The 23917-nt window shown below is 37.3% G+C and overlaps 1 protein-coding gene across 4 annotated transcripts in view; it reads right to left on the reverse strand.

The window, feature by feature from the left end:
* spdi (split discs) overlaps window positions 1-23410 on the reverse strand; it is a 132526-nt gene extending 109116 nt beyond the window's left edge. The window contains exons 1-10 of one of the 4 annotated variants that reach the window (XM_017168762.3): window positions 23197-23410; window positions 20296-21325; window positions 20088-20228; window positions 19414-19590; window positions 18071-19349; window positions 17843-17994; window positions 17663-17779; window positions 17266-17587; window positions 16932-17206; window positions 16394-16592 (exon numbers count right to left, since the gene is read on the reverse strand). In XM_017168762.3, coding sequence (XP_017024251.1) covers window positions 16503-16592; window positions 16932-17206; window positions 17266-17587; window positions 17663-17779; window positions 17843-17994; window positions 18071-19349; window positions 19414-19590; window positions 20088-20228; window positions 20296-21129 — 3387 coding nt within the window. In that variant the 5' untranslated portion in view covers window positions 21130-21325; window positions 23197-23410 and the 3' untranslated portion in view covers window positions 16394-16502. Of the gene's footprint in view, window positions 1-15693; window positions 16593-16931; window positions 17207-17265; window positions 17588-17662; window positions 17783-17842; window positions 17998-18070; window positions 19350-19413; window positions 19591-20087; window positions 20229-20295; window positions 21326-23196 lie in introns of those variants that run through there. The other 3 variants (XM_017168760.3, XM_070288219.1, XM_017168757.3) reach the window with 3 other exon arrangements.
* Window positions 23411-23917: the final 507 nt, after the last annotated feature.

The following is a 23917-nucleotide window of genomic DNA, read 5'->3' on the forward strand; positions in this document are numbered from 1 at the left end:
TTTAATTTAATTTCTTTTAAATTCTTTTTTTTTTTATTTGATTTATTTTAAATTGTTGTTCTTTAATTAATTTGAAATTAAATTTATTTACAATTTTTATTTGAAATTTAATTTATTTAAAATTTAATTTATTTAAAATTTAATTAATTTTAATTTAAATTATTTAAAATTTAATTTATTTTAAATTTAATTTATTTGAAATTTAATTTATTTAAAATTTAATTTATTTAAAATTTAATTAATTTTAAATTTAAATTATTTAAAATTTAATTTATTTTGAATTTAATTTATTTAAAATTTAATTTATTTAAAATTTAATTTATTTAAAATTTAATATATTTAAAATTTAATTTATTTAAAATTTAATTTGTTTTTAATTTAATTTCTTTTGGAATATTTTCGTTTTAATTTAAGTTTCATTTAATTTTAATTTCTTTTAAATTTAAATCCCTTTAATTTTCATGTATTTTAAATTTAATTCCTTTTAAATTAAATTTCTTTTATTTAAATTGTAAGCATCTAATATGTATATCCAGCTTCAAGATCCCCTCACTCCAAAATTCGTATCAAAAATCGTGGCACGCAGTGGGCTCTTGGCCAGCAAATTACCAGAAGTACATAATTGCTGCACCCGTTTATGAGGGGGCCCCCTTATAAGCGATATAGAGTATAAAGTGTGGCCATAAACCAATCGATTAGAAGCGGGTACTAGTGAGTGTGGCTGTGTGAGTATGGAGTGGAGTGGGAGTGTCTGAAATCCAGGTACAACACAACAGAACCTCCTAATCGTAGCCTAATCATTTGCATACCCGTATCGCTTGGATTGGATCGGATCGGGACAGGATGTTGATTAGGCCAGTATATATTCATATATATTCCCACATATATAGAATAGTACGTAAACGAGTATATGGCCCAAAAGCGAGTACATTTCAATACAATTCAATGATCTAGATTAGGAATTGGAGGAATTGGAATGGAAGTCAATGCGCAATCGTGAAATAAACTAATAATATTTCCCTCCTATGAGGTCTATAAGGTCTATAAGGTGGTCTATAAGGCTGAGATAAGGCTCGATTCTGGCTCCCTGCCTGTGTTTGGACTGTTGGACAACCCGCTACGCTTACACGCTGCCCAAAGCTGATATTGCCTTCCCTCCGACAGGGCGATATCAGCGATATGTCTCACCCGACGCTTGGACAGTTGGTATTTGGTCGATCGCCCCCGATCCGATTCGATTTGATCCGTTCCGTTCAGTGTTGTTCCTGGACTTTTTGTCAGTTGGTCTGGTCAGGAGGAGGCGACATGCATGACCGTCATGTCGTCGTCGTCGTCGTTGTTGTTGTTGTTGAGTACAAACGTGCAGCTTATCTCGCGAGGGGTGTTAACACACACGGTTTTACGGAGGCCCCAAGGGGTTTTGGCTTCGGAGGGGGTCCGGCGTTACCAGGTAACGGGGGTTTACCAGGTGCTCAAAAAAAAAAACTCAGGAAATTGGTTGCATTTCTGGTTTACAAAAGGGGTTTTTAAGAGATTTTTAAACAAGGTTTCCAAAGGTAATTAAAATATTTTGAACATCATAAATTTGTTATAATTAATTTAATTCTAGGTTTTATTTTTAATTATTTTTATAGGTTTTTATAAATTTTCAAATGTTTTTTTACAGATTTTCATCAAGTATTTTAAATTATCTATAAATTAGTATAGATTTTTAAGGACTTTTATTAGATCTTCAAAGATTTTAAAGGATTAGAATTCGAGAATTTTAAAAAATTTAGAATTTTAGAAATTAAGAAATTTTGAAATTTAGAATTTTAGAAATTTAGAATTTCAGAAATAATTGAATTTTTTTTTTTTAATAATTTAATTTTAATTTATAATCTCTTATAAACTGTATATATTCTCCAATTTAAACTCTAATCTTCTATCTACATATCTTCTCCCTAATTAATACCTAGTAATTCTTGTAACTGTAATAGACACTCTCAAACAAAAACAAAATATGATTCATTCTCCTCATAACAAAATCACTGTGACTTGTCATATTTTACACTTTTAATCTTGTTATTTTTACTAAAAGAAAATTCCGGAGAATATTCCGCAGATAATTCAACAGAAAATTCCCTATACATATAGTAAATACAGTTGTTTGTCCAGCTCTTTTCCCCTGAATTGGGTAATGGGAACAAGGCGAAAATGACTCCGAAATGGAATCAAAATCCATATCGAGGAGGAGGCGCCTCTGGACACTTGTCGTCGTCGTCGGAGAACATTGGCATTGGATGGATGGATGGCTTACAACACTTGGTGTTCGCTTTTGCCACCTGAAATGCCTGAATTTGGCATTGATAAAGCCGTGTCTGTGTCCGGACGGACATCGTTGACACAGATACGTATAGTCCAGATACAGATACAGATACAGAGGGAAGGGGAGAGACAATCGTTGGCAGTTTGTAATGAAAAATTGATTAAAGCTCGACGCTCGACCGATCAAATACTAAATTTATCACAAAATAAACGTGGAAATTAAACACAGAGCAGAGCAGAGTGGAGCGGAGGACGCGGGAGGGTGAGAATAAATGAGATTACAATTAATAAAATAATCGATAAGTGGCCTTTACGTGGCTGTGGCTACAATCGCATACATAAACAAATAGAAATATATATATATATATATAAATATATATATTTGTATTTATCGGTTTCAGATTGTAGGCCAAAGTTAATTACGCTTTTTGATTTGCCATAGCCACTCGACAACGACAACAGCGACGGATTCCATTCGGAATGACCCGTAGATCCTTATCCAGGGCCCGGCAGACCGGAAAATGTTGTTGATTTTGAATTGAAATCTATATTTTCAATGTATTTAGAACATTATCATATTGGGTTTGGGAACCCTAAATAAATTTAGCCCCTTAAAGTGTTTCAAAATGTCATTTCAAGTGGAAGTTTATGCAACATAGAAGCCTAATTTCGATTATTTTGGAGATAATTAAGAAAAAACGATTTATTTCGATTTATTTCGATTAATTTAGAAGTAAGAATCACATCAAACGAACCGAAAAAGGGTTATTCAGCAGAGTAATAGTTAAAGACAGTATTTTTCTATAAAACAAATTTATCGAAAATTTGAAGAAGATTTCGATTGATTTTCGATAAATTTAAAAGAGAGAGCCACATCAATCAAACAGTAAAAAGGGTTATTCTTCACAGTAATAGTTGAAGAACCCAATTTTTCTATGAAACAAATATAGCTTTGTAGCCTTTTGTCGATTAATTTAGAGAAGTTTAAAATATTTCGATTAATTGACACATATTAATGGAAAAATAGTAATTTTGCATAGTGGAAAATTCCCATTTTCCCCATTAAAAGCAGAGAGCTATCCTAGGCTCCCCCTAGTTTTAATTTACTTCCCAGCTGGACTCGTGTCCGCAGGCCAAATGCCATTTTAATGACCCAACTCTCTCGAATCTCCTGGGCTGGGAAAAGTGAGAAAATGGGAAATGGGATCCACGACTTTGTAGCGAACGCAGTTCTAATTAGCCTATGCGGTGCAATAAACCAACGGAAAGGAAAGCGGAAAAGCAGTGGGAGGCTTTGGGTTGGAAAATCAAATCAAATTAAGTCGCCGCTTGATGGGTGGTTGTGTGGGTTTGGATTTTACAGTGTTGCCCACCCGACACGACTGGCGTTTTTAATAATGTTGTTGCTCATTTCGCGACCAGCGTCATTATCTGCATGTAATTTCTCATTTTCATAGTCAATTAAGTCAATCACACGCCCTTTTAGCCACCGCAAGCAAGGCCGCCGCCGCCGCTGACGCCGACGCCACCCCCTCGCGATGAAAAGCGAAGCATTGGAAGGCGGCGTTGAAAAGCCTGGGCTGAAGGCTGCACCAACAGCTAAAGAGGAAAGCAGAAAAGGAGAATGGGTGAAAGCCGAAAGCCGAAAGCCACCCCCTGCAAATTAACACGTTGTTGTTTTTGCCCGCCAACGCCAGTGGCGGTGGTGTGTTTCCGTTTCCGCTTTGGCACCACCCCCTGGAGGCACTGAGAGAAACAAATTTGATAGAAATTGGGAATAAAATAATAATAATAATATATAATAAAAATACTATATAATAAAAATAATAAATATTAAAAAAAAAAATAATTATAAATATTAAAAAAAAATAAATAATAATAGATATTAAAAAAATAAATAATAATAGATATTAAAAAAATAAATAATAATCAATACTAAAACAAAAAAAAAAAAAAAATTTAAAATATTATTATTTAATATTAATTTAAAATTCGTTAAATATTTCTTCTAACTTCTATTCTAAATTCTATTTATAATTTCTATTTCTAATTTTTCAATTTTCAGTAAATTAACATTGCAAGTTCTAATAATTTTTTAAAGTGCACTCGCTCGTTTCCTTTGTTTATTTGTAACGCAATTTGAAAGCGGCGTTTATTGCTCAATTTGAGCGTAGAATGAATAGGAATTACGTATTCATACTCATCGTGGGCTTCGGGCCTCATCGATGAGCGATGGACGATGACTGGGTGGATTGCATCCCATCCCATCCCGGGATACCCGAACCCCGTAACCCCGATCCCCGAGAGAAGCCACCCTCGCGCGATGCCAAGCCAATATAACTGTTACAATTTCAAGCACTAAAAGGACACGTGGCAGCTGCTTTTAAAATTGAATTTCCTGCCATGTAATCTTGTCCAGAGTCAATTGTTTTTCTGTTTTCCCCTATCCACCCGCGCGCACGTGCATCATTTTTTTCAGGGAGGTGGAAAAGGAGAAGAGGACTTCCCTTTGTTAGCTTTCCTTGCCTTTTCGCCTTTTGGCTTTTTGCTTTTATTTATTTATGAAGATGCGGCCAATATGTTGACGATTTGCTGACCCCGTGGAAAACCCACAGAGACAGACGACAACAGACCAGAGTTTACTTTATGGGTGTGAATGAGGTTTTGTGCATTTCACAGATTCGACTTTTATCCACAAATGGGGTGTGAACAATCGAGGTGGGAGGATGGTAGGGTGGTAAGGGGGTTTTGGAAGGAATAACAGGGATCAGCAGGTCTTTGTGGCATTTGAAATGGGTAATTAATCGGGCAAGATTAGGCATCGGTTTAATAAATAAAAGGGCATTGTGGCAATGTCCTTTCACGAAATAATTGGAAAAGAAATGAAATTTATTTTTCAAATTTATTGATATTTATTGAAATTTGGAAATTTGATTAATTTTTAAGGATTTTGTATTTTAAAAGATTTTAAATCAATTTTATTACATTTATTTATTATTTTTATTTATTTTACTAATTTTAAATTTGAATTTAAAAATTTAAGTTTTTTTATTTCAAATGATTTAAAATAAATTTAATGACTTATGACTTTTAAATTGATTTTAATTTATTCATTTTATTAATATAATTAATTTTATTTTAAATTTAAATTAAAAGTCTATTCATTTTTAAGGATTTTATATTTTAAAAGATTTTAAATAATTTTATTATATTTATTTATTTTTGATTTTATTAATTAAATTAAATTAAATTTGAATTAAAAATCTATTAATTTTTGACAATAAAATAACCATAAAAATCATTTTTAGTATAAACAAGACCAAAAATTACTTAAAATTGTCTTTCTTTGAATAAGTTCCAATTAATATTTACTAAAACAAAACTAATTTTTATTAACTTTAAATGTAACAAAATTATTAAAAGCTTGAAAATAAATTTAAAAAAAATTAAATATAAACCTTAACTGATTAGAAAAACCATATACTATACATATAAAATGATTTATGAAACATTAATAAACGAAAACTAAACCTTTAATGGTTTCAGATGACGCCACCGCCAGTTCCCACGATCGATGTATTCACATGCCTCTAATTAACATGTCAATAAGTTGGGAAAAAGTCTGGCCAAGAAGCCACCAATTTGAATCAAAGTTACCCCTAATGGAAGGGAATATATATCTATATATATTTTTTATATAGAGGGAGAGAGTTCAACTGATAGAGGGAGTTGCGTGCGCCATTAAAAAGCCACGAACATCAATTTAAATATTGCATTACAATGATTTGCATAAAGGACGCACGCACGCTTATACTCGCACAACAAAATCACACACACACAGGCACACTCACTCCCCCGAAATCACAGACAAAAAACAAAAGCCAAAAACCCATTAAACCAATAAAAATTTGCACTTTCACATGACCCCTTTGGGTTTTCCCCTTTTTTCGTTATCCTTTCGGTGGTGGCTGCGGTGTCGATCGACTAATTTGAATTTGAATACACTCCACACACACACATACACACTCTGCACCTTGACAGGACCTTCCCACGACATTGATACGATGCCCTGCGATCTCCTAACCGATAAGATATCGTATGGAAAATGCAATTAGCTGACAAAAGCGCAGCTCACGAGTCACCTGTGAAAGGTGCAGTGGGCGAAAAAGGTAGGGGTTTGAAAAAAAAATACTTTTAAAAATTTATACAACAAGAAAAGGGGAGAAAAAAAAAACTTTACTAGAAAAATTTAACTTGGGAAGCAAAATATTTTAATTAAAGAAACTTTTAATATTTTCTACTAAGTTTAAAAACTTTCTAATTCAGAAATAATAATAATAAAAAAATATAAAAAATAATAATAAAAATATAATAATAAAAAAAAATAATAAAAAAATAATAATAAAAAAAATAATAAAAAAAAATAATAATAAAAAAAAATAATAATACAAAATAATAATAATACAAAATAATAATAATACAAAATAATAATAATACAAAATAATAATAATAAAAAATAATAAAAAATTATAATAAAAAATAATAATAAAAAAATAATACAAAATAATAATAAAAAAAACAATAAAAAAAAGTAAACAAAAAAAGGTAAATAAAAAAATAATAAACAAAAATATAAAAAAATCAAAAAGAAAATATATAAAAAAATAATAAAAAAAAAATCTAAAAACTACAAAATTATAAAATTTAAAAGATACACTTAAAATAAAAACCAAATAGTTAAACAGATTTTTCCCCAGCGTAAGCAAAGGTGTTTTCTGTTTTCTTTCCCCTCATCGATGGTCGCCCACACCTCAAGAGCCCGCGAGAGAGTTCAACCTTTTTGGCCTTTTATTGCATTATTATTGGTAAATAAACAAAGCAACAAAGGAGCAGACAAAGCAAACATACAGGATAGAAAAAAAGGCGAAAAATCGGAAAGGCCAGAGTTGGGGGTGAAAATCAATCAATGGAAATGGAAAATGCGGCAATTAGCGATGGAAAAGCCCGTCAGCGGAAGTCATTAAAAGGGTTGCCTTTGGAGTGTGTGTCCCCCGTGTGTCTCGGTGTCTTATGTCCTGTGTGTCCCTGTGTGTCCTTGTGACCTTGCAGCACACCCCCTCCTTCTGTCTTGTGTCGTGTGCCGCCTAATTGCGAGGGAAATTTAGAGTTAAAGGGGTAGGTGTAGGACGTGGGCTTGCAGGACCTACTGGATAGAGTGGCCTCTCTTCACTGAAGAGGCTACAGGACACCTGTCCAGCAGCTGCAGAAATACACAGTTACAAGAGATTTCCTTGAACTTTCTTTAGCTGAAAATATCTTCCTTTTTTATACAAGAAAACTCTATATAAATCTTTCTACAAAGGACATCCAAGAAAGTCACTCCAACCGGAAGCTTTGGAATAAAACGAGGCCATCAGGATGGACCCAAGCGTCCATCGTCCATCCAGACTCCTTCACAAAGTGGTCAGTCAACATAAATCAGGGCCCACGACCGGACCGGACAATCGACGTCAACAATAAGTAACAATGATGTCAACTTGTAATTGAATTGATTGACAATATTTTATGTGCAAACAGAAGGAGATCCCTGGGCTAACCAAGGACCCTTAATGACAAAATTTGTTTAGATTAGCATTAAAGAGAGAGAAAGCTGTCCTCCCCGGGATAACTTTTTTTTGTTATTCCTCGATGGACCTTCTCTTTGGGTGGAGTGGCCATAAAAAACGATAAGAAGATTCAATAAAAATACTTTAAGCGGAAAAACAAACTTGAATAGCGATAAAAAAAAAAATACCAGAGGGTAAGGATACGCCCAGGCGATTGAAAAAAAAAAAAAGGGAGAGCAAGGACATGAACAATATTGTGTTCTCTCCACTTTTCCACTGCGCTTTTTAGCTAATGAAATCGTTTGCTAAATGAAACGTGAAAAGTCAAATCAAATGAAACGGTGGGGGGGTTTTGTCCTGCCAGCGGAAGCGGAAATGTGTCGCCGTTCAGCGGCAGACAGGACAAAACAAGAAGACGACCGAAAGAAGCAACAAATAAAAACCCCGCAAAATTGTTAAACTGAAAAATTGAAGAATATATTTTAAAATCCCATTTCAACTGCGGTTTCGCCTTAAAAACCAATTTGAATCCACTTGAAAATGGGCTGCGATTCGCTTTTGATGTGTGTGGCTAACTGTGTGTGCGTTTCCGTTTCCGGGAAATAGAAAATACAAATAGAAATGGAGATAAATGGAGAGAGAAATGGCAAATTATTACGAGAAGTAGAAGAGGGGAAAAGGCGCAGGGTAGTCACTGCGGTCTGCACTTCGGAGCTGTGCGATTAATTTGCTGATTTATTTGCAACGGAAGGGTTGCTTAATTCCCGCCGACGGTCCTTTTCTTTTCCCATTTTTCCTAATATTTTTTTTTTATTTATTTACTCGTCCAGCCGCGGCATAAAACAAAGCCTTCTCGTTTTCAAAGGGGGTATTTTAGACCCAAAGTTGTGACTGAAAATTATATAATTTTTTAAGTATCGAAAAAAATATCGCATTTAATTTTAAAATATTTATATCGAAATAAAACAGAAAAATATTATTTAGTAAGATTTTTTAAATAATATTGATATTTAATTTAACAGAATATCGATTTATGGCTTATATTCAACTCATAGCGGTTAAAAATCGATTTATATATCGACTTCCACGATAGATCTTTCGATATTATTAATTTATATAATAATAAATTACTCTCAACTAAAATAAAAAAAGGAATTTGCTCATTATTCCAGTGTATTTCTCAAATGTATAAAATATAATAAAATAATAATCGATATATCACTAATATTCTCTTATTTATATATCGATTTCCACGTGAAAAATTTATAAAATTTATATATTATTAAATTTTATATTGACTAATTACTCTCAATTAAAATAGTAAAGGCAATTCCTCGAACGTCTCATAGAAACAAAGAGAATTAATAATCGATATATCAATAATATTCTCTAAAATATCGATTCAATAATCTCAATTAATATAGAAAATGAAATCTAATTATTTTTCCAGGGTATCCCTTGAACGCAAAATAGAAAAAGAAAATGAGAACATAATTTTCAGCGGGCCAAGCAAAAGTTTACCCTGGATGCCTTCACTTTGATTCATTTGCCTTTCTTGGCTGTCTCTGTGTTCCTTTTTTATTATTATTTTCCTTTTTTACCGCCGCTTTTGCATATGCAGAAAAGTTGTTTGTCGGATTTGCCAGCCAATTACTGCAATGAACAAACACAGCGAAGAGGAGAGATGAGGAGGGAGGAGTAGCACCACACACATAAATATTCCCAGGCAGGACAGGACACTGGCTAGATTTGTATACTTGTTGTCTGGTTATCAACTCGCTTCCGGAACTTAATGGCCTGAATCCTTTTGCTGCCTTGATTTGCCTCCCCCTGTCTCTGGCGACCCAAAGTGCATTGGCCTGTGCCATGATCCTGGCCGAGACTCTAACCCTTGTGAATAGGCAAAAGTCCTAAGTGAAGTCATCCAAATATTGAACGAATTGGTTGACTTTACAAATAAATAAATAAAAGTCTGAGAATTGAAAGTGTTATTTATCAGAGTTAAAAAAACTAAAGTCAAGTTGGAAAAAATTGAAATAAATATTATTTATACAGCTTTTGATTAATTTTGGGTTTTTTAACATTTAAGTTTTTATGATAATTGTATTACTTTTTTATTTTTGAATTTTTAGAAGGTAAACTTGAATAGTTTTCATTGGGAATCCAAAACCTTTCCTTTTCTTTTTTAATAATAAAAAGATTTTAATGATTTTAAAATAACAAACAAAAGGTGTTTAAATTAAAGAAAGAAATTCACTTAAGCCTCCAATTAGTTGTAAAAAAAAAAAGTAAAACAGAAACACATAAGAAAAACTATAAGGAAAACTGTAAGGGAAAACTATAAGGAAAACTAAAGAAAACTTTATAAGCAATAACAATGCCAACTGGCTTATCTCTTTTGGATACAAAAGAAGACCAATTTACGATCCAGGATTCAGGATTGCTTTTTTTTCGGTTCTTCTTTTTTTGTTTTGTTTATTTTCCTTTGGTTCTGCTTTGTTTTTAATGCGCTTTTGATGAAGCCATCATGTCACATTACATCAAACCAAACCAAACAGGACACAAACAAAGCCAAACAATGGGCTGAAATAAAACCGCCTGCGACTATATATATGGCATATCGGACGCACACGCAGATCCTGCAGTCCTTTGAGTCCTGCGAGGGTGGGAACAACAAGGATTTTGGCCATTTAGCAGCAGCAGCAGCTCGAAATCTCATAAACACTTTGCTTGGGCACAAATTGAAATCTGGTTAGCACACAGGACGAAGGACGAAGGACGATGGGATGAGAACGATGAGGGGTGCTAAACAAACATTGACACGGCATTCAAGGCAAGGAGGCTGAGGCCAAGGGTGAGGCTAAGGCGGAGGCTGGGTCTTCCAAGGAGGCCACTATAGTGAGCAAAGTGAGGAGGCAAAAGTACAAGGATTCAGGGGGAGTGTCTTGGATGTGGTTTCGGAAGAAGGGGGGTTGGTTGGGTGTTGCACAAACACAAACACACATTTATTGGCTCGACAAACGTTTGGCCCTGATGCGTATTACTCAGCTCGTGGGACAAGATTCATGAGGCTTGTTACTTCTTATTCGTTATTCCTTATTCCTTATTCCTTATTCCTTATTCCCTATATAGCATGTATTCGTATTCCTATTCCCAGGACCCCAGACCCAAGGGATTCTTTATTGAATTTTTATGGTCTTGTCGTAATGGGGATCGTTTAGCTGGAAGGTCGTACAAGTTATTTACTAAACCTTGTTTCTTGGAGGAAGTTGCAACAATTTAAGGGGTTTTATAAGCAATAGTTACAGGGGAAATATATATTAAATTTTAAGAAAATAAAATACATAAAAAACCATGACTAAAATCATAAAATTTGCAGAAATTTATAGGTTTTTATAAGCAAAAAAAATTTTCAGAAATTAAAATGTTTAAAAATATAATGATTAAAATCATTAAATTTGCAAAAATTAAAGGGTTTTTATAAGCAAAAATTTTGAGTGAAATAAACATTAAATTTTAAGAAAATAAAATATATAAAAATTGATCATTAAAATCTATAAATTAAAGGGGCTTAATCAATAGTTTCGGGGGAAATATATATTAAATTTTAAGAAAATAAAATATATATCAAAAAACAAGACAAAAATCATTAAATTTTCAACAATTTAAAGATTTTTATACTTAATACTTTTGAGGGAAATATATTAAAATTAAAACCAAATAAAATCTATAAAAATGCAAGACTAAAATAATTTAATTTTCAGAAGCCAAAAACCCCGTCAAGTGTTCACTGAGAAAGAGAGATGTAGTTCCCTAGTTCCGGGGCAGCAAAAAAAGTGAATTGCATTTGTCTAATCAAAATTTATTGACCCTCAGCCTCGAGATGACCCGACAACGATGAGAGGAGAGGAGGAAGGGATCTCTAGTACGATCCCCGAGGGCCAGTGACGGGCACTCCATGGGTCTTATTGTGATTGTCATCCAAAAAAGACCTTTTCCATTCAACTTTTTAGTACTTCCTCGAGCGCAGAGAGAGAGGCAAGCAAGCAGACAATGGCTCGATGGCTCGATGGCTCGATGGCAATGTGTCATGCTTGTTGATTTGTAAGGATGTAAAGAGGATGCAGTGCAGCCGCCGCTTGAATTGTATTGACCGGAAAATCATAAAGCTCTTTGTTGTAAAACCCAATAAAGGAGGAAGTCGAAAGTCAAAGTCGAAGAAGGCATGGCCAAAAGACTCGTCATGGATCTGAACCGGAAATGTTGCCCAATGCATTTAATCTCTGTCTCTTGCTGCTCTTCGATTATAATCCTTCTCCTTTTTTTTATTTTTGTTGTATTATTTTCCCAATTTTTCTAGTTTTGAAAAGGCGCCGCTTCCGCCGCAAAAGTTACTCTCTTCTTGGCGGCATCATTATCATGGAAAATTGTTTATAAGTTGACAGGCAGTAAACAGGATTTGACTGCGGGCATCGGAAATGGTAATGCTAAGAAGCTCCAAGTTCCGAATTTAAATCCAACTATGACAGGAAGTCAACTTTTTTTCCCCCTCAGTTATATCTATGTGTGTGTGTGGTCGGTCTGTTTTCCTATTTTCTTTAATTTTTTCACCCTTTTTTCTTTGAAAATCTAGAGCAAGTGGAAAATCGAATATGGAAATCAAAGGGAGGTTAAAGTTTTGGTTGCATCCTCAATATTTAAGTTTTATAAATTATAAATTGGGCTTAAACCTATCTACTTTTTTTTAAGTAAACCCTCTAAATCGTTCTTCTTATGCTATACTTGTTATATATATGAAAACATCTCCGATATGTATATCTATATCCCCCAATAATTTCCAGCTGGCTTGGCTCACTTGTTGGTCTCCAGGTTTCTGCGTGCAACCATGGCAAATGACCCATAAATGACACGCACACAAAACGATTTCCCGCCGCCTGAGTTGACATGACCTGACCTGAATGAGCAATGTCCGACCCGGGCACTATCTATCCATATATATCTCTGGGTATCGGGAATATCCACATTCAGAGTTCACCCATCCACCCATTCCTCTACACGCACTCGCCACTCATATGCACATCCATATTGGCCATATCACGTGTGCTGGTGGTCTCTCCTTATGTTTGGTGCATATGTGTACGTACACAGAGAAAAAAATATTTATATATGGAAATTACCTTTGAAAGAAATCAAGTTCAAAGTATGGATATACAAGTGGAAAATGATTTTATTACTGATTGAAATCATAAAATACTTCAAGATGACTGGAAATATTTAAATCCATATATTTTAGTTATATTTTTTTTTGTAGAAATGAAAATCTAAAAACACCATAACTAAGCCAAAAAGCCATTAAATTTAATTTGGAAAGCTTTTCTGTGCTAGTTTTTTTTAGGATATTAAATCTGCATACTACATTTTAAATTTTAAGAAATAAAAATTTTTGTCAATTTTTTTTGACAATTTTAATGATCAAATTTGGAAATAAAAAGTTAAAAAATTTTTTTTCTCCCAAAACGGTCTAGATCGATTCAGTTTTTTATACTGGTCAAGAATATATATGATTAATAGGGTCGGAAATGACTCCTTCAATGCTTTTTAATTTTTTTTGTAATATTACTCAAAAGTTTACCCCCAGGTTTTTCTCTCGGTGTCACCACACCAAGCCGAGCTTATCCATTTATGAGTGCACATTAACCATTATGATTTATCCACATATATGTTACATATGTGAGTGTGTGTGTGTGCAGGGGGGTTTTTTGGGTGGTGGACAAGGACACGGACATGCGACATGGACGAGGACGAGGACGAGCGTCGTCCGGTAAGTGCCGCTGTGCATTTAAGTGGAAACTATAGATAATATTTTTATAGTTTCGCTGCCACCGATTGAGTGAGTGTATAAACCATAGATGGATATATATATGAATATAGCCCTAGCCCTGGCCCCTTTGTCTTGGTCAGTGTCTGCTTTGTATATTAAAATGTTGCCCGCATTGAAATTTATTTTCGCCGATTCTCTGATTTATGACTAAGCGTTTTCCCCACGTTTTTTTTTTTTTTTTTTGTTAGTGGCTGGTCAGCAAATGATGCGTCAGCGTTTAATTTCATTTTCGACATGTGCAGGACATTAAGGCGAGCTAGCCAGCGAGCGAAGCAAGCAAAGAAACCGCCTAATTGACAGATACAATTTGGTTTTATCCTGAAAATGGCCTTTGTATCGGTGCTTAAAGGGTTTTTGGGGGGGAAACTACGTGGCAACTACGTGACTTTGGCCTAAACCAAAGGATAAATCTGTTAAAGGAGTTAATCTAGGGTTTTATTTTATCACAATTAAATAGGAATATTTTTAGATGTTAAAAGAAAATGAAGAAAGCTTTTGTTCGTGGGTCCTAAAAGTGTGCTATACATTTCTTTAAAAATTTCTAAAATATTCCATAGCATACTTAACAAGATTTCTTAATAAACACAAGCGTGGAGGGAGGTGCCCTAGCTACCGCTTTGGCTGCCTCTCCTCATTAGCCTCGAGTACATCAATCATCGGCTTGTTTTAATTTAAAAAAAAAGAGAAAACAGAAAAGAAAAGAAATCACTGTTCACGCTGTTCGCTTCCCTGTGGCGTGGCATGGACACTTAATTAAATCCTCGGCCACATGCCACACCCAGCTCGACGGCACTTCATCCCCTTCTTTTTGCTGGAATCTCGTCGTTCGACCAACCACGTCCGGAATCCCGCCCACGGAAAATGGGTAGAGCACAGCCATCATCATCATCAGAGTGGCGCCGTCTCTTTCCTGCTCCTTTGGGGGAAATTTTTCCCACTCAAAGGGAAATTTCCCCCGTTGCTCAAGGAGCCCGCCATTTTGAGAGACCACCATTACCTACTGCTCACTCCCCCCTCCAAGAATTTTCCAAAGGGCTTAAGAAAAGAAGAGAGTTCCTCCCATGCAAAAGATTGATCTATTTTAATAAGCGACTACGACGACGACGACGGGAAGGCTCAGAAAATTTTGATTACAAAAAATGCAAATTGCTAAAGCTGTAAAATTTTAAAAGAATTTTTAATTTATCGCCACTAAATCCATGGGCTTAAGGCGGCGCCGGCCTTAAGTAAGGTTATATGGCAGGCTCGGGAGCCACCCTCGTAGGCGGAAGACAGACAGAATAGACGGCGAAGGGGCAACGATAAACAAATACCTTCCACAAAATCAACTTTGTGATTTGTTTTCGTAATCCTTGGCGATGTGTAGACTTTGTTTTTACACATTGATTCTGAAAAAAAAACTCTACAAACCAGTTTTTTGGTTTTAAAAATTCTGAAAAAGTGGACAAAAGACCCAAAAAATAGGCGAAGGGGAAACGAATAACAAATAACATCCACAAAATCAACTTTGCAATTTGTTTTCGTAATCCTTAGCGATGTGTAGACTTTCTAAACGCGATGATTCTGAAAAAATAACTCTATAAACTGGAAAGAACTCTACAAACCCGTTTTTTGGTTTTAAAAAATCTGAAAAAGTGGACAGAAAACTCATAAAATAGGCGAAGGAAAAACCGAAAACAAATAACATCCACAAAATCAACTTTGTGATTTGTTCTCGTAATCCTTGGAGATGAGTAGACTTTGTTTTTACACGTTGATTCTGAAAAAAACTCTACAAACTGAAAAAATAACTCTACAAACCACGTTCTGTAGATTCTGAAAAAAAAGACTCTTGAAGCAAGCTCTTTGGCATTCAAAAATCACAGAAATTTAATAAAAATTAAAAAAAGAAAACAAGCATTATTTTTTAATTGTTTCATTTGCCTTTTTTTTAAGCATATTTTGTTCTTTATGGGTAGATCATAGAATGAATCGTTGACAGACAAAAAAAATACAGTTTGCTCTTTAAATTAGTTATCGGTTGTAGTTGGAATAAATAATTACATATACTAAAGCTAAAGCTAGGCCGGAGACCCGCTCTCCGTCTCCTTTAATCTTGTTCGTTATCTTTACCTTTATCTCTATAGTGTATGCTTCATCGTCGCTAATAATAATCTTTTTTTTTTTCTCTGCGTGTAAAAATAAACTCTGTAGCTCTGCAAGCAATAAACAAAACCTATTCTACCGACATACAGTGGACAGGGATTTTTTTTAAAAGGCCTGATGGAGTAAAACAACCTTCAAGAAATAGATATTTTAGGGCTAAAACCTAAGCTAAGGGCTAGAAATCAAAGAAACCACAAAAAAATTATACAAAAAAAAGGAAATAAAGGTTAACTCCTTTTTGAGGGACCACTGCACATCGGCAAATATAAAGAAAGAAAAGGCAGGTTTAGAAAAACAAAAAAAAATATAAAGAAGAATATACAAAAATAATAATAATAATAAAATAATAATAAGAATAATAAAATATAAATGTTTAGGATAGGAGGAAGGGAACAAATAAAGGAAAAATAAAGGAAAAATATAAAAAGAAATAAAGAAGAAAAAGAGGACTTACAACAACTACACCTACTCCTTCTCATTATCCTTCTCCTCTTTCTATTTCTCTTTCTCCTTTTAATTCTTAGTTTTTTTCACACTTTTCACTTTTACTTTATTTTCATTCGCTAGGTCTCAAAGTACTTGTAGATCGCCGTCACATAGGACATGACCTGCATCCAGTCGGGTCGCTCGATCTGGCACATGTCGTTGATGTTCTGAAAAATAAATAACAAATTAATAAAGAATAAATCTAGAATTAAAAATAAATCAAAAGTAAAACATGTTTAACAAAAACAATTTTTTTTAAATAATAAAAAAAAATGAATTAAAAATATAATAATAAAAAAATTGAATTAAAAAATAATAATAAAAAAATAAAAAAAATAATAATAAAAATAAGAATAAAAAAAAAATAAAAAAAAAATGAATAAAAAAAATAATAATAATAAAATGTATAATAAATAAAAAAAAAAAAAAAAATTAATTAAAAAACAAATCAAAAACTTAATTTAATATTTAAAATCAACGAGATAAGGTATAGATTATATACACACCAGCGTGGTGCCTATTCCCACAGACTCTGCCGCTGCAAAGGCCAGCGAAAAGTTGCGTCGCTTATTGGCCGGACTTAGTTGATCGTAGGGAATCCGATCGGGTAGATATGAGTGCAGTATCGCGCAAAAGGCCAGCCCATCGTTCCACGACGAGCTAAAGTTCGTGATGTCTATATTGCGATAGCCAACTGTCTTGTTCTGGCACCATTTTAGCAGGGCATTGCGCTTGGAGCCTCCGTTTGTTATGAGCATATTAAGAGGATCCTTGCGTTCACCTAAAAAAAATTAAAGTAAATTAGGAAAATTTAAATAATAATAATAATAATCTAGTTACCACTTATAAAAGACTTTGAGACATTGCCAAAGGGCATCAAGCCACTGCTGCTGTTGCTGCCCGCACTGCTGGGCGTGGCCGGCGTTGAGGGCTGTGATACATTTGGGATCTGGATCTGCATTGGGTTCGGATTTTGACTCTGACTTTGAGGCGTTGTTATCGTCGTCGCCGGCGCCGGCTGCTGCTGCTGCGTTGGCGTCTGTTGTTGCGCCAATGTGGCTTTGGTAGTGCTAGCTGATCCTCCTGTAATATTTGCGCCCGTTCCTCCGCTGCCCACGACGTTCACATGCAGGTTACTGCTCTGCAGTACAGGCAGGCGAAGCTGTAGGGATTTAATTTAATTTAATTTAATTTAATATTATTTCTTATTTTTATAATTTTAAAGGTTTAAACTCACACTTTCATGCCAATCACTGGATGGCGGCAGGATAATGGGCGTATTTCCCAGCTCTGGAGTGCCGCTATTTAGGCTGGACGTGGAGCTGTAGTGGGACTCTGCCTCGTCGGCCTTGCCCTGCTGTTGTAAAAAAACAACAAGGTGAGTCTACGGATACATTTCCCTATTGATCCTACTCACCGGCTTGTTATTCTCTATGCTCTCAATCAGCGTCTTTACGGAGAGCCTGGAGTCCTGTCGACTGAAGCTAAGCTTGCTGCGCCGCGTGGCCAACTCCATTTCACGCTGCACCGTGGACAAAACCGACTGCGGCGTCTCCGACTGCTGCAGTTCTGCTGGAAAGTCACAAGCAACAAAGAAAGAAAGTTCTCTATATATCAAGGAAAATTTATGATAAAAAAAACTCACGCTGCTTGGTGAGCTTATCGAGCTGCTGCTCAAGCAGTCGAATCTTCTCCTTTTGCGTCTTGTTGTCGAGCACCAGCTGCTCGCGGGCGCTGAGCGCCTCAGTCTTGAAGTCATTGGCCACACGCACTGTCATCAGAAGATCGGCCTGGAACTGCTGCCACTCCTCGCCCTCCTTGCGGCGCAGCTGTGTCTCCTGCTCGAGCCGTCGCTCCGATTCGCTTAGCTGCATCTGGACATCGCCCAGATGACGCTGAGTCTCGCTAAGCAGCGACTGCAACTGGGTCTTGTCCTCCTGGTGGCACTTGCACTGCACTTGCAGCTCAGCTACACGCTCCTCCAGGACCTGCCACTCGCCGGCCAGCTTGTCTTTGTCCCGTTGCAGCTGCTCCAGGCGATACTCGAGATTGGAGACGGCGCATTTGGCATTATTTTTGGCCACCTTACACTCCTCGGTCAAACCGGAGAGCTGTTCGCGCAGACGTCTCAGCTCAGCTTGGCTGCGCGAGCACTGATCCTGCAGCTCGGCCACGCGCTCCTCCAAGGCATCCTTCTCCTTTCTGGCCGCATCGAGCACATCACTCAGATCCGTCTTGTCGCCTCTGGCCAAATCGGCATCCAGCTCCTCAATCTTGGACCTGGCATTCTCCAGCAGTGTGCTCAGTCGACTTATCTCAATGGCCCGCTGAGAGATCTCCTCCTTGGCCTGCGAGAATTGAGCCTCACCCTGGCGTCGCTCTGCATTCGCCGCATCCAACTGCGAGTCAAGCAAAGCTATTCGATCCCGCTGCCGCTGTTGCTCCTGCTGGGCGGCCTCTCGCGCCTGTCGTAGCTCCGCCAGTTCAGCGCTTAATTCCTCTTGTTTGAGCAACACAGCTTCCCTTTCCTCCTGCGAGGTTTTAATTAGATCCAACAGCTTTTGTTCACGTTCCGTGGCGCTCACTTCCGAGGCCGCCTGCTTGGTGTCGCGTAGCAGAAGCTCTTGAAGGGTACTGATCTGTGTGCGTGATTCGTTTAGCTTTTCGGTTTGCCGGCAAAGCGACTGGAAGAGCACATCCTTCTCCTCGGCCAGACGTTCGTTCTCCGTTTGTGTGTCCGTGAGCTGAGTTTGTAGATCGGCCAACTCCTGCAGGGTGGCCTGTAGCTCCTCATTGGTGGAATAGTGCGTCTCCTCCATCTGTATGATCTTGTCTTGGAGACAAGCTACAGAGATCTCACTGGACGATGACTGTTTGTCCCAGTCGGGCGTAAGGCAGGGCGTGCCATCCTGCGCATCGTTTGTCTAGAGAGAAAGGATAAAGTTAATCTTGGAGAATATTTAAGCTTTGAAGAGATGGTAGACTTACACTGGGCAGGGCAATCGAGGCGGGTGCCGAACTATGCAAACGCTGCGAATCTTGGATTATCTGGTGCTTCTCGGCATCCGACAGTGGCGAGTTTACAACGTCCCGCAGCCGATTGCGCAGAGATTCGTTCTCGTACCTCAGATTGCCGATCTCCATCTGGGTCTTCTCCTGTTGACTCTGAAAGCACACACAAGAAACATTGGACTGATCAGATTAGCGTTTGGATTTCCCTTTAAGTTTGCTGCTACTCATCTACGACGCAAAACTGTCTCTAGTCTTTTGTAGACTTTAAATTAAAGGACCGAGAGAGTGCATCGCCTATACATCATATTGAATATCAATGGATGGGTTTAGGGGGGGCTAGCCAAGCGCAACGCCCCCGGATACATGGATTAAGTTATTTTGTCAACGGGAATACACTGCTCTTAGTTATAAACAATTTTTTTTTTTTTTTGGTTTTATAAGCACTAAAGATAGAAGGATTATGATATTTTCCTCTTCTCTTATCTAAAAAGGTAATTTTTTATAGCTTACTCTTTCTCTTTAGCTACTAACCCTTGATCGAAAAGTGTATATAAATAATAATAACATAAAACAACAATAGCATCAATCAGCCGTGACAACACATCATGCTATTTGCGGTTAGCTTCTCCCTTTCTACTCTTTAGACTCACCTGCATCTTAACTAGATCGCCCTTCAGCTTGGCCACCTCGCTTTGATATGGCAGCAGCTCCGTGATGCGTGTCTCCAACTGCAGTTGCTCGCTTCCCAATCTTTCCAGCTGCTTGTGCAGCTCCTGCATTTTGTTGTTAGCCTGTTAAACATTTCATATGAATTATATTATATTTAATATTTATATCACAACAGATGACGATTCTCACCTCTAAGAGTTGCTGTTGTTGCTGTTCGTTGTTGATGAGTTGCTGCTGCTGCTGCTGCTGTTGCTGTTGGTAGCTACTGGCTGCCACAGCGGCTACAGCCACAGCTGCTGCTGCTGCCGGAAATGCCTTTGCCGGACTATCCGCACTGGAATTACTATTTCCGGTTGCAGATGCTGAAGCGGCTGCTGCTAGTTGCTGGTAAAAATCTGCTGCAGCGGCGGCAGCGGCGCCACCATCTTGCAAAGCGGCCAATGCGTTGTTGTTGTTGATATTGCTGGTGGCGGTGCTGCTGGTTGTGGCGTTGCTGGCTGCCAGGGAAGTCATCAGAGGGGGTTGTTGCTGCTGTTGCTGCTCTTGCAAGTGATCCTGGGCATTGCTATGCTGCTGCACTGGCAACTGCTTTGGCTGCTTTTGTCCTTTGAGCTTGGACTTTTTTTGGGGCAAAGTGTTGCTCTGCTGTTGCTGCTGCTGTTGAAGCTGCAACTGCTGCTGCTGCTGGCGTCTTTGTTGCTGCTGTTGATTACTCAGCAGCAGCGCCTCCTCATCGCCCACATCCACGCCCCGTTCGTAGCTAGCCGCCTCCTGGTGTGCGTAGAATTTGGTGGAGCTGGCTGGGGGATGTGGCTGCTCGTGGGCGGTGTTCAGGGAAGTGCTAGACTGCGACTTCTGGCGGTTGTTGTTGGAGGAGTGCTGCTGCTGCTGCTGTTGTTGCTGCTGCAACTGCTGTTGTTGCTGTTGCTGCACCTGCTGCTGCTGCTGCTTGTGCGACGAGTTAGAGGAGTTCGAGCTGGAGGTGCCCTGTCCTCTGCGGAACAAGGATTTCAGTTTGATCATGTTGATGGATATTTGGTTATCCTTATTATCCTTGCAAAACGTCAACCATCAAAGAAACTGATTCAACTTTCAACTTTGCCGCTTCGTTGGATTTATCGTTTTATCGGTCTGGTAATTGTCGGTTATCGCGCGTTATCGCTTTTTCGGTTATTAAAAGTTATTCGTACATTTTTGTTATCACAATTTGCTCTGCTTTCTTTTGGTTGGAAATATAAAAATAAAAAAGTGAAATTGCTGTGCGAAACGGAACGGGCGACGACTGACTGAGCGAAGGAGAGTGACAAACGAAGTTGATAAAAAAAAAAAAAAAGTGGCATGCAACAAGAAACCAACTTCAAACAATCGCATTGCATTGTTGTCCCCACAAAAGAGAGAGAGAGAGCGCAAGAAAGAGCCAAATCAAAACAAACACACACAATCACAGCCACAATCACAGTCGCAGCCACTCAATTAATATGCACTCGACAAAACCGACGATCATGAAATCGAAATTGAAATTCTAAAAAGTTATCCGCAGCGCGGACGGAATGCCGGATCGACGGTGATATCTAGATTTGTATGGTGCTCAGCGTCTTTTAGAGTTCCGCTGCAACGTCAACGAATCAACAGCTCACACTTCCACAAACGAGCATTTACACATGCATACCTAACCACAGCAGAGGTCAACCCATTAAGACAGCTTTTAAATTAATTAAAATAGCAAAATATTATTTTAGACAGCTTCAATCAATGAATTGCAATTAAATGGGGTATAAAACCAATTAATCTGACAACACTAGTGTCAGGTGCATTTTATTCTTGACCTCTGCTGTTCACGAATGTGCGTGTGCAAACAGGCGCCGATGAGGCGTTAATAGTGTGTGCATGTGTGTGAAGTAAGCAAGAAGTATGGCAGAAGGAATAAAAGAGAGTGAGACGGGGGATCGGATAGGTGACAGGAGGACTGCCACCCCGCCGACCTCAACCCATCCACAAGCCCCCAGCAACAAGGGCTAATGTGTGCGTGCGTGTTTGTTCACATGTTCTTCCCCCATTGTCATATGCCGGATTAGTCATGTCACGACGCGTCACATCGGGAGCAGAGCAAGGCAAAACAAAAGTAATATTAACTGCACCAACAAAATGACATTGACAGCTGACCGCAGCAGCGACGTCGGCAGCGCGCTGCACTTGCAACGCGCACAGACCTGAATAGTGTTGGCAAACACTCCGATTTCCAGCGGGAGGCTTTCGGTTTTTTTTTTGCTTGTTTGCCATTTATGGCCGTGACTGATTTTGGTTTTGATTTCGTCTCCGCGACTCTTTTCACCGCCTTTTTTTTTCTTGTCTTCTCGTTTTTTTGACAGCGGCCCACGCGAAACACGCAAATTTGTTTGTTTTACTCTGGGCCTTAAATTGAAACACAAACAGCAGAATGACATCATGGGAACGGCCAAAACACAAATTAAATTCATATTCCGAGGGACACTTTTTGCCTAATTACTGTTGACTGATGTACACACACGTTCTGCTTTTCGGAGTTTCTTTTTAGTTTGTTATCAGTTTGCAGCAGGGCTTATCTTTATCTCGTCGGACAATTTGTTTGCACAGCCGATAAGTTGGATAATTGGTCAAAAAGAAAAGAAGCCAAATTAACGGGAGAATGCTAATTTCCAGTTGAGATTTTGAGAGCTCGCCCTAAATTCGGAGTTGTGCAGCACTGATTCTCTGCCAATGCAACTGCAATGGAGAGAACGAATGAGCAAGAGAGAAGTTAACAACACAGGATGTGTGGGAGAGAGACGAGATCGGTTGCTGTGTGCCCTTCAACGAGAAAAGCACTAACAACAACAATGGAGTTGTCAGAGAGAGCACTATAATTGAATGAAAATTAAACGAAGGTAACGGGGAGGGGGGGACAACAGAATAAATCAAACACGCACACGACACGACGAAAGCAACAACACCATTTAATTGTTTGCACCAGATAACTGTAAAAGGGATTTCTTTCCGTTTTCGCACTCTCTTTCGTCAGAAAAACCGGAATACGACAGCAAAACAAATAGCCAACTCCACACAAATACTAACGCATGCAATGTGAGACACTCACTCACACGCACGTACCGAGCCGAGGTTTTACTTTTTTTCTTTTTCTTCAGTAGTTTAACAAACATTTAATGTTGCACAGTTCGGGGAAAAACAATAATACAAAACTTAAGCGTAGAGAAGGCGGAACGCGAAGGGGAACAACGCATGCGCGACACAAATTAAACGAACCAACAAAAAAAAAAAAAAAGTAGCGACGCGCGTTTTCGTTTCTGGAAGCAACAGTGTGGCCAGATGAAATTTTGGCATTTTCCTTTAAACAAAATCTCAGAGTTGAAATTTTACCCTAAAAAATCCATATTTTTTGATAATTGCTTCACACCTGATACTCGAACCAGGGCAATCGCCGTTATCGTTGATCGTTGTGCAAAAATACCATACTGCTCCCCGATAACTTCGCCACCAGAGGGCGCTCAGTTACAGAGCATGCTGGCGGAGTTATACAACAACACTGTGCGCGGCAAATATTTTTAAATTCAAATGTGGTAATAAAAATTAATAAATTAAAAAAAAAACATAAAAAAAATTAAAAAAAAAAATAAATAAAAAAATTTAGAGGTACTTTAAGATATCCCTGTTAATAACAAATATAATCAATAAATAAAGATATATAAATAAATAAAAAATTTTAAAAAATATATAAAAAATATGTATAACTATATATTGATGTCCCTATTAATAACAAATATAATCAACAAGTGAA

Source organism: Drosophila kikkawai, chromosome X (assembly GCF_030179895.1).
Source record: "Drosophila kikkawai strain 14028-0561.14 chromosome X, DkikHiC1v2, whole genome shotgun sequence".
NCBI lineage: Eukaryota > Metazoa > Arthropoda > Insecta > Diptera > Drosophilidae > Drosophila > Drosophila kikkawai.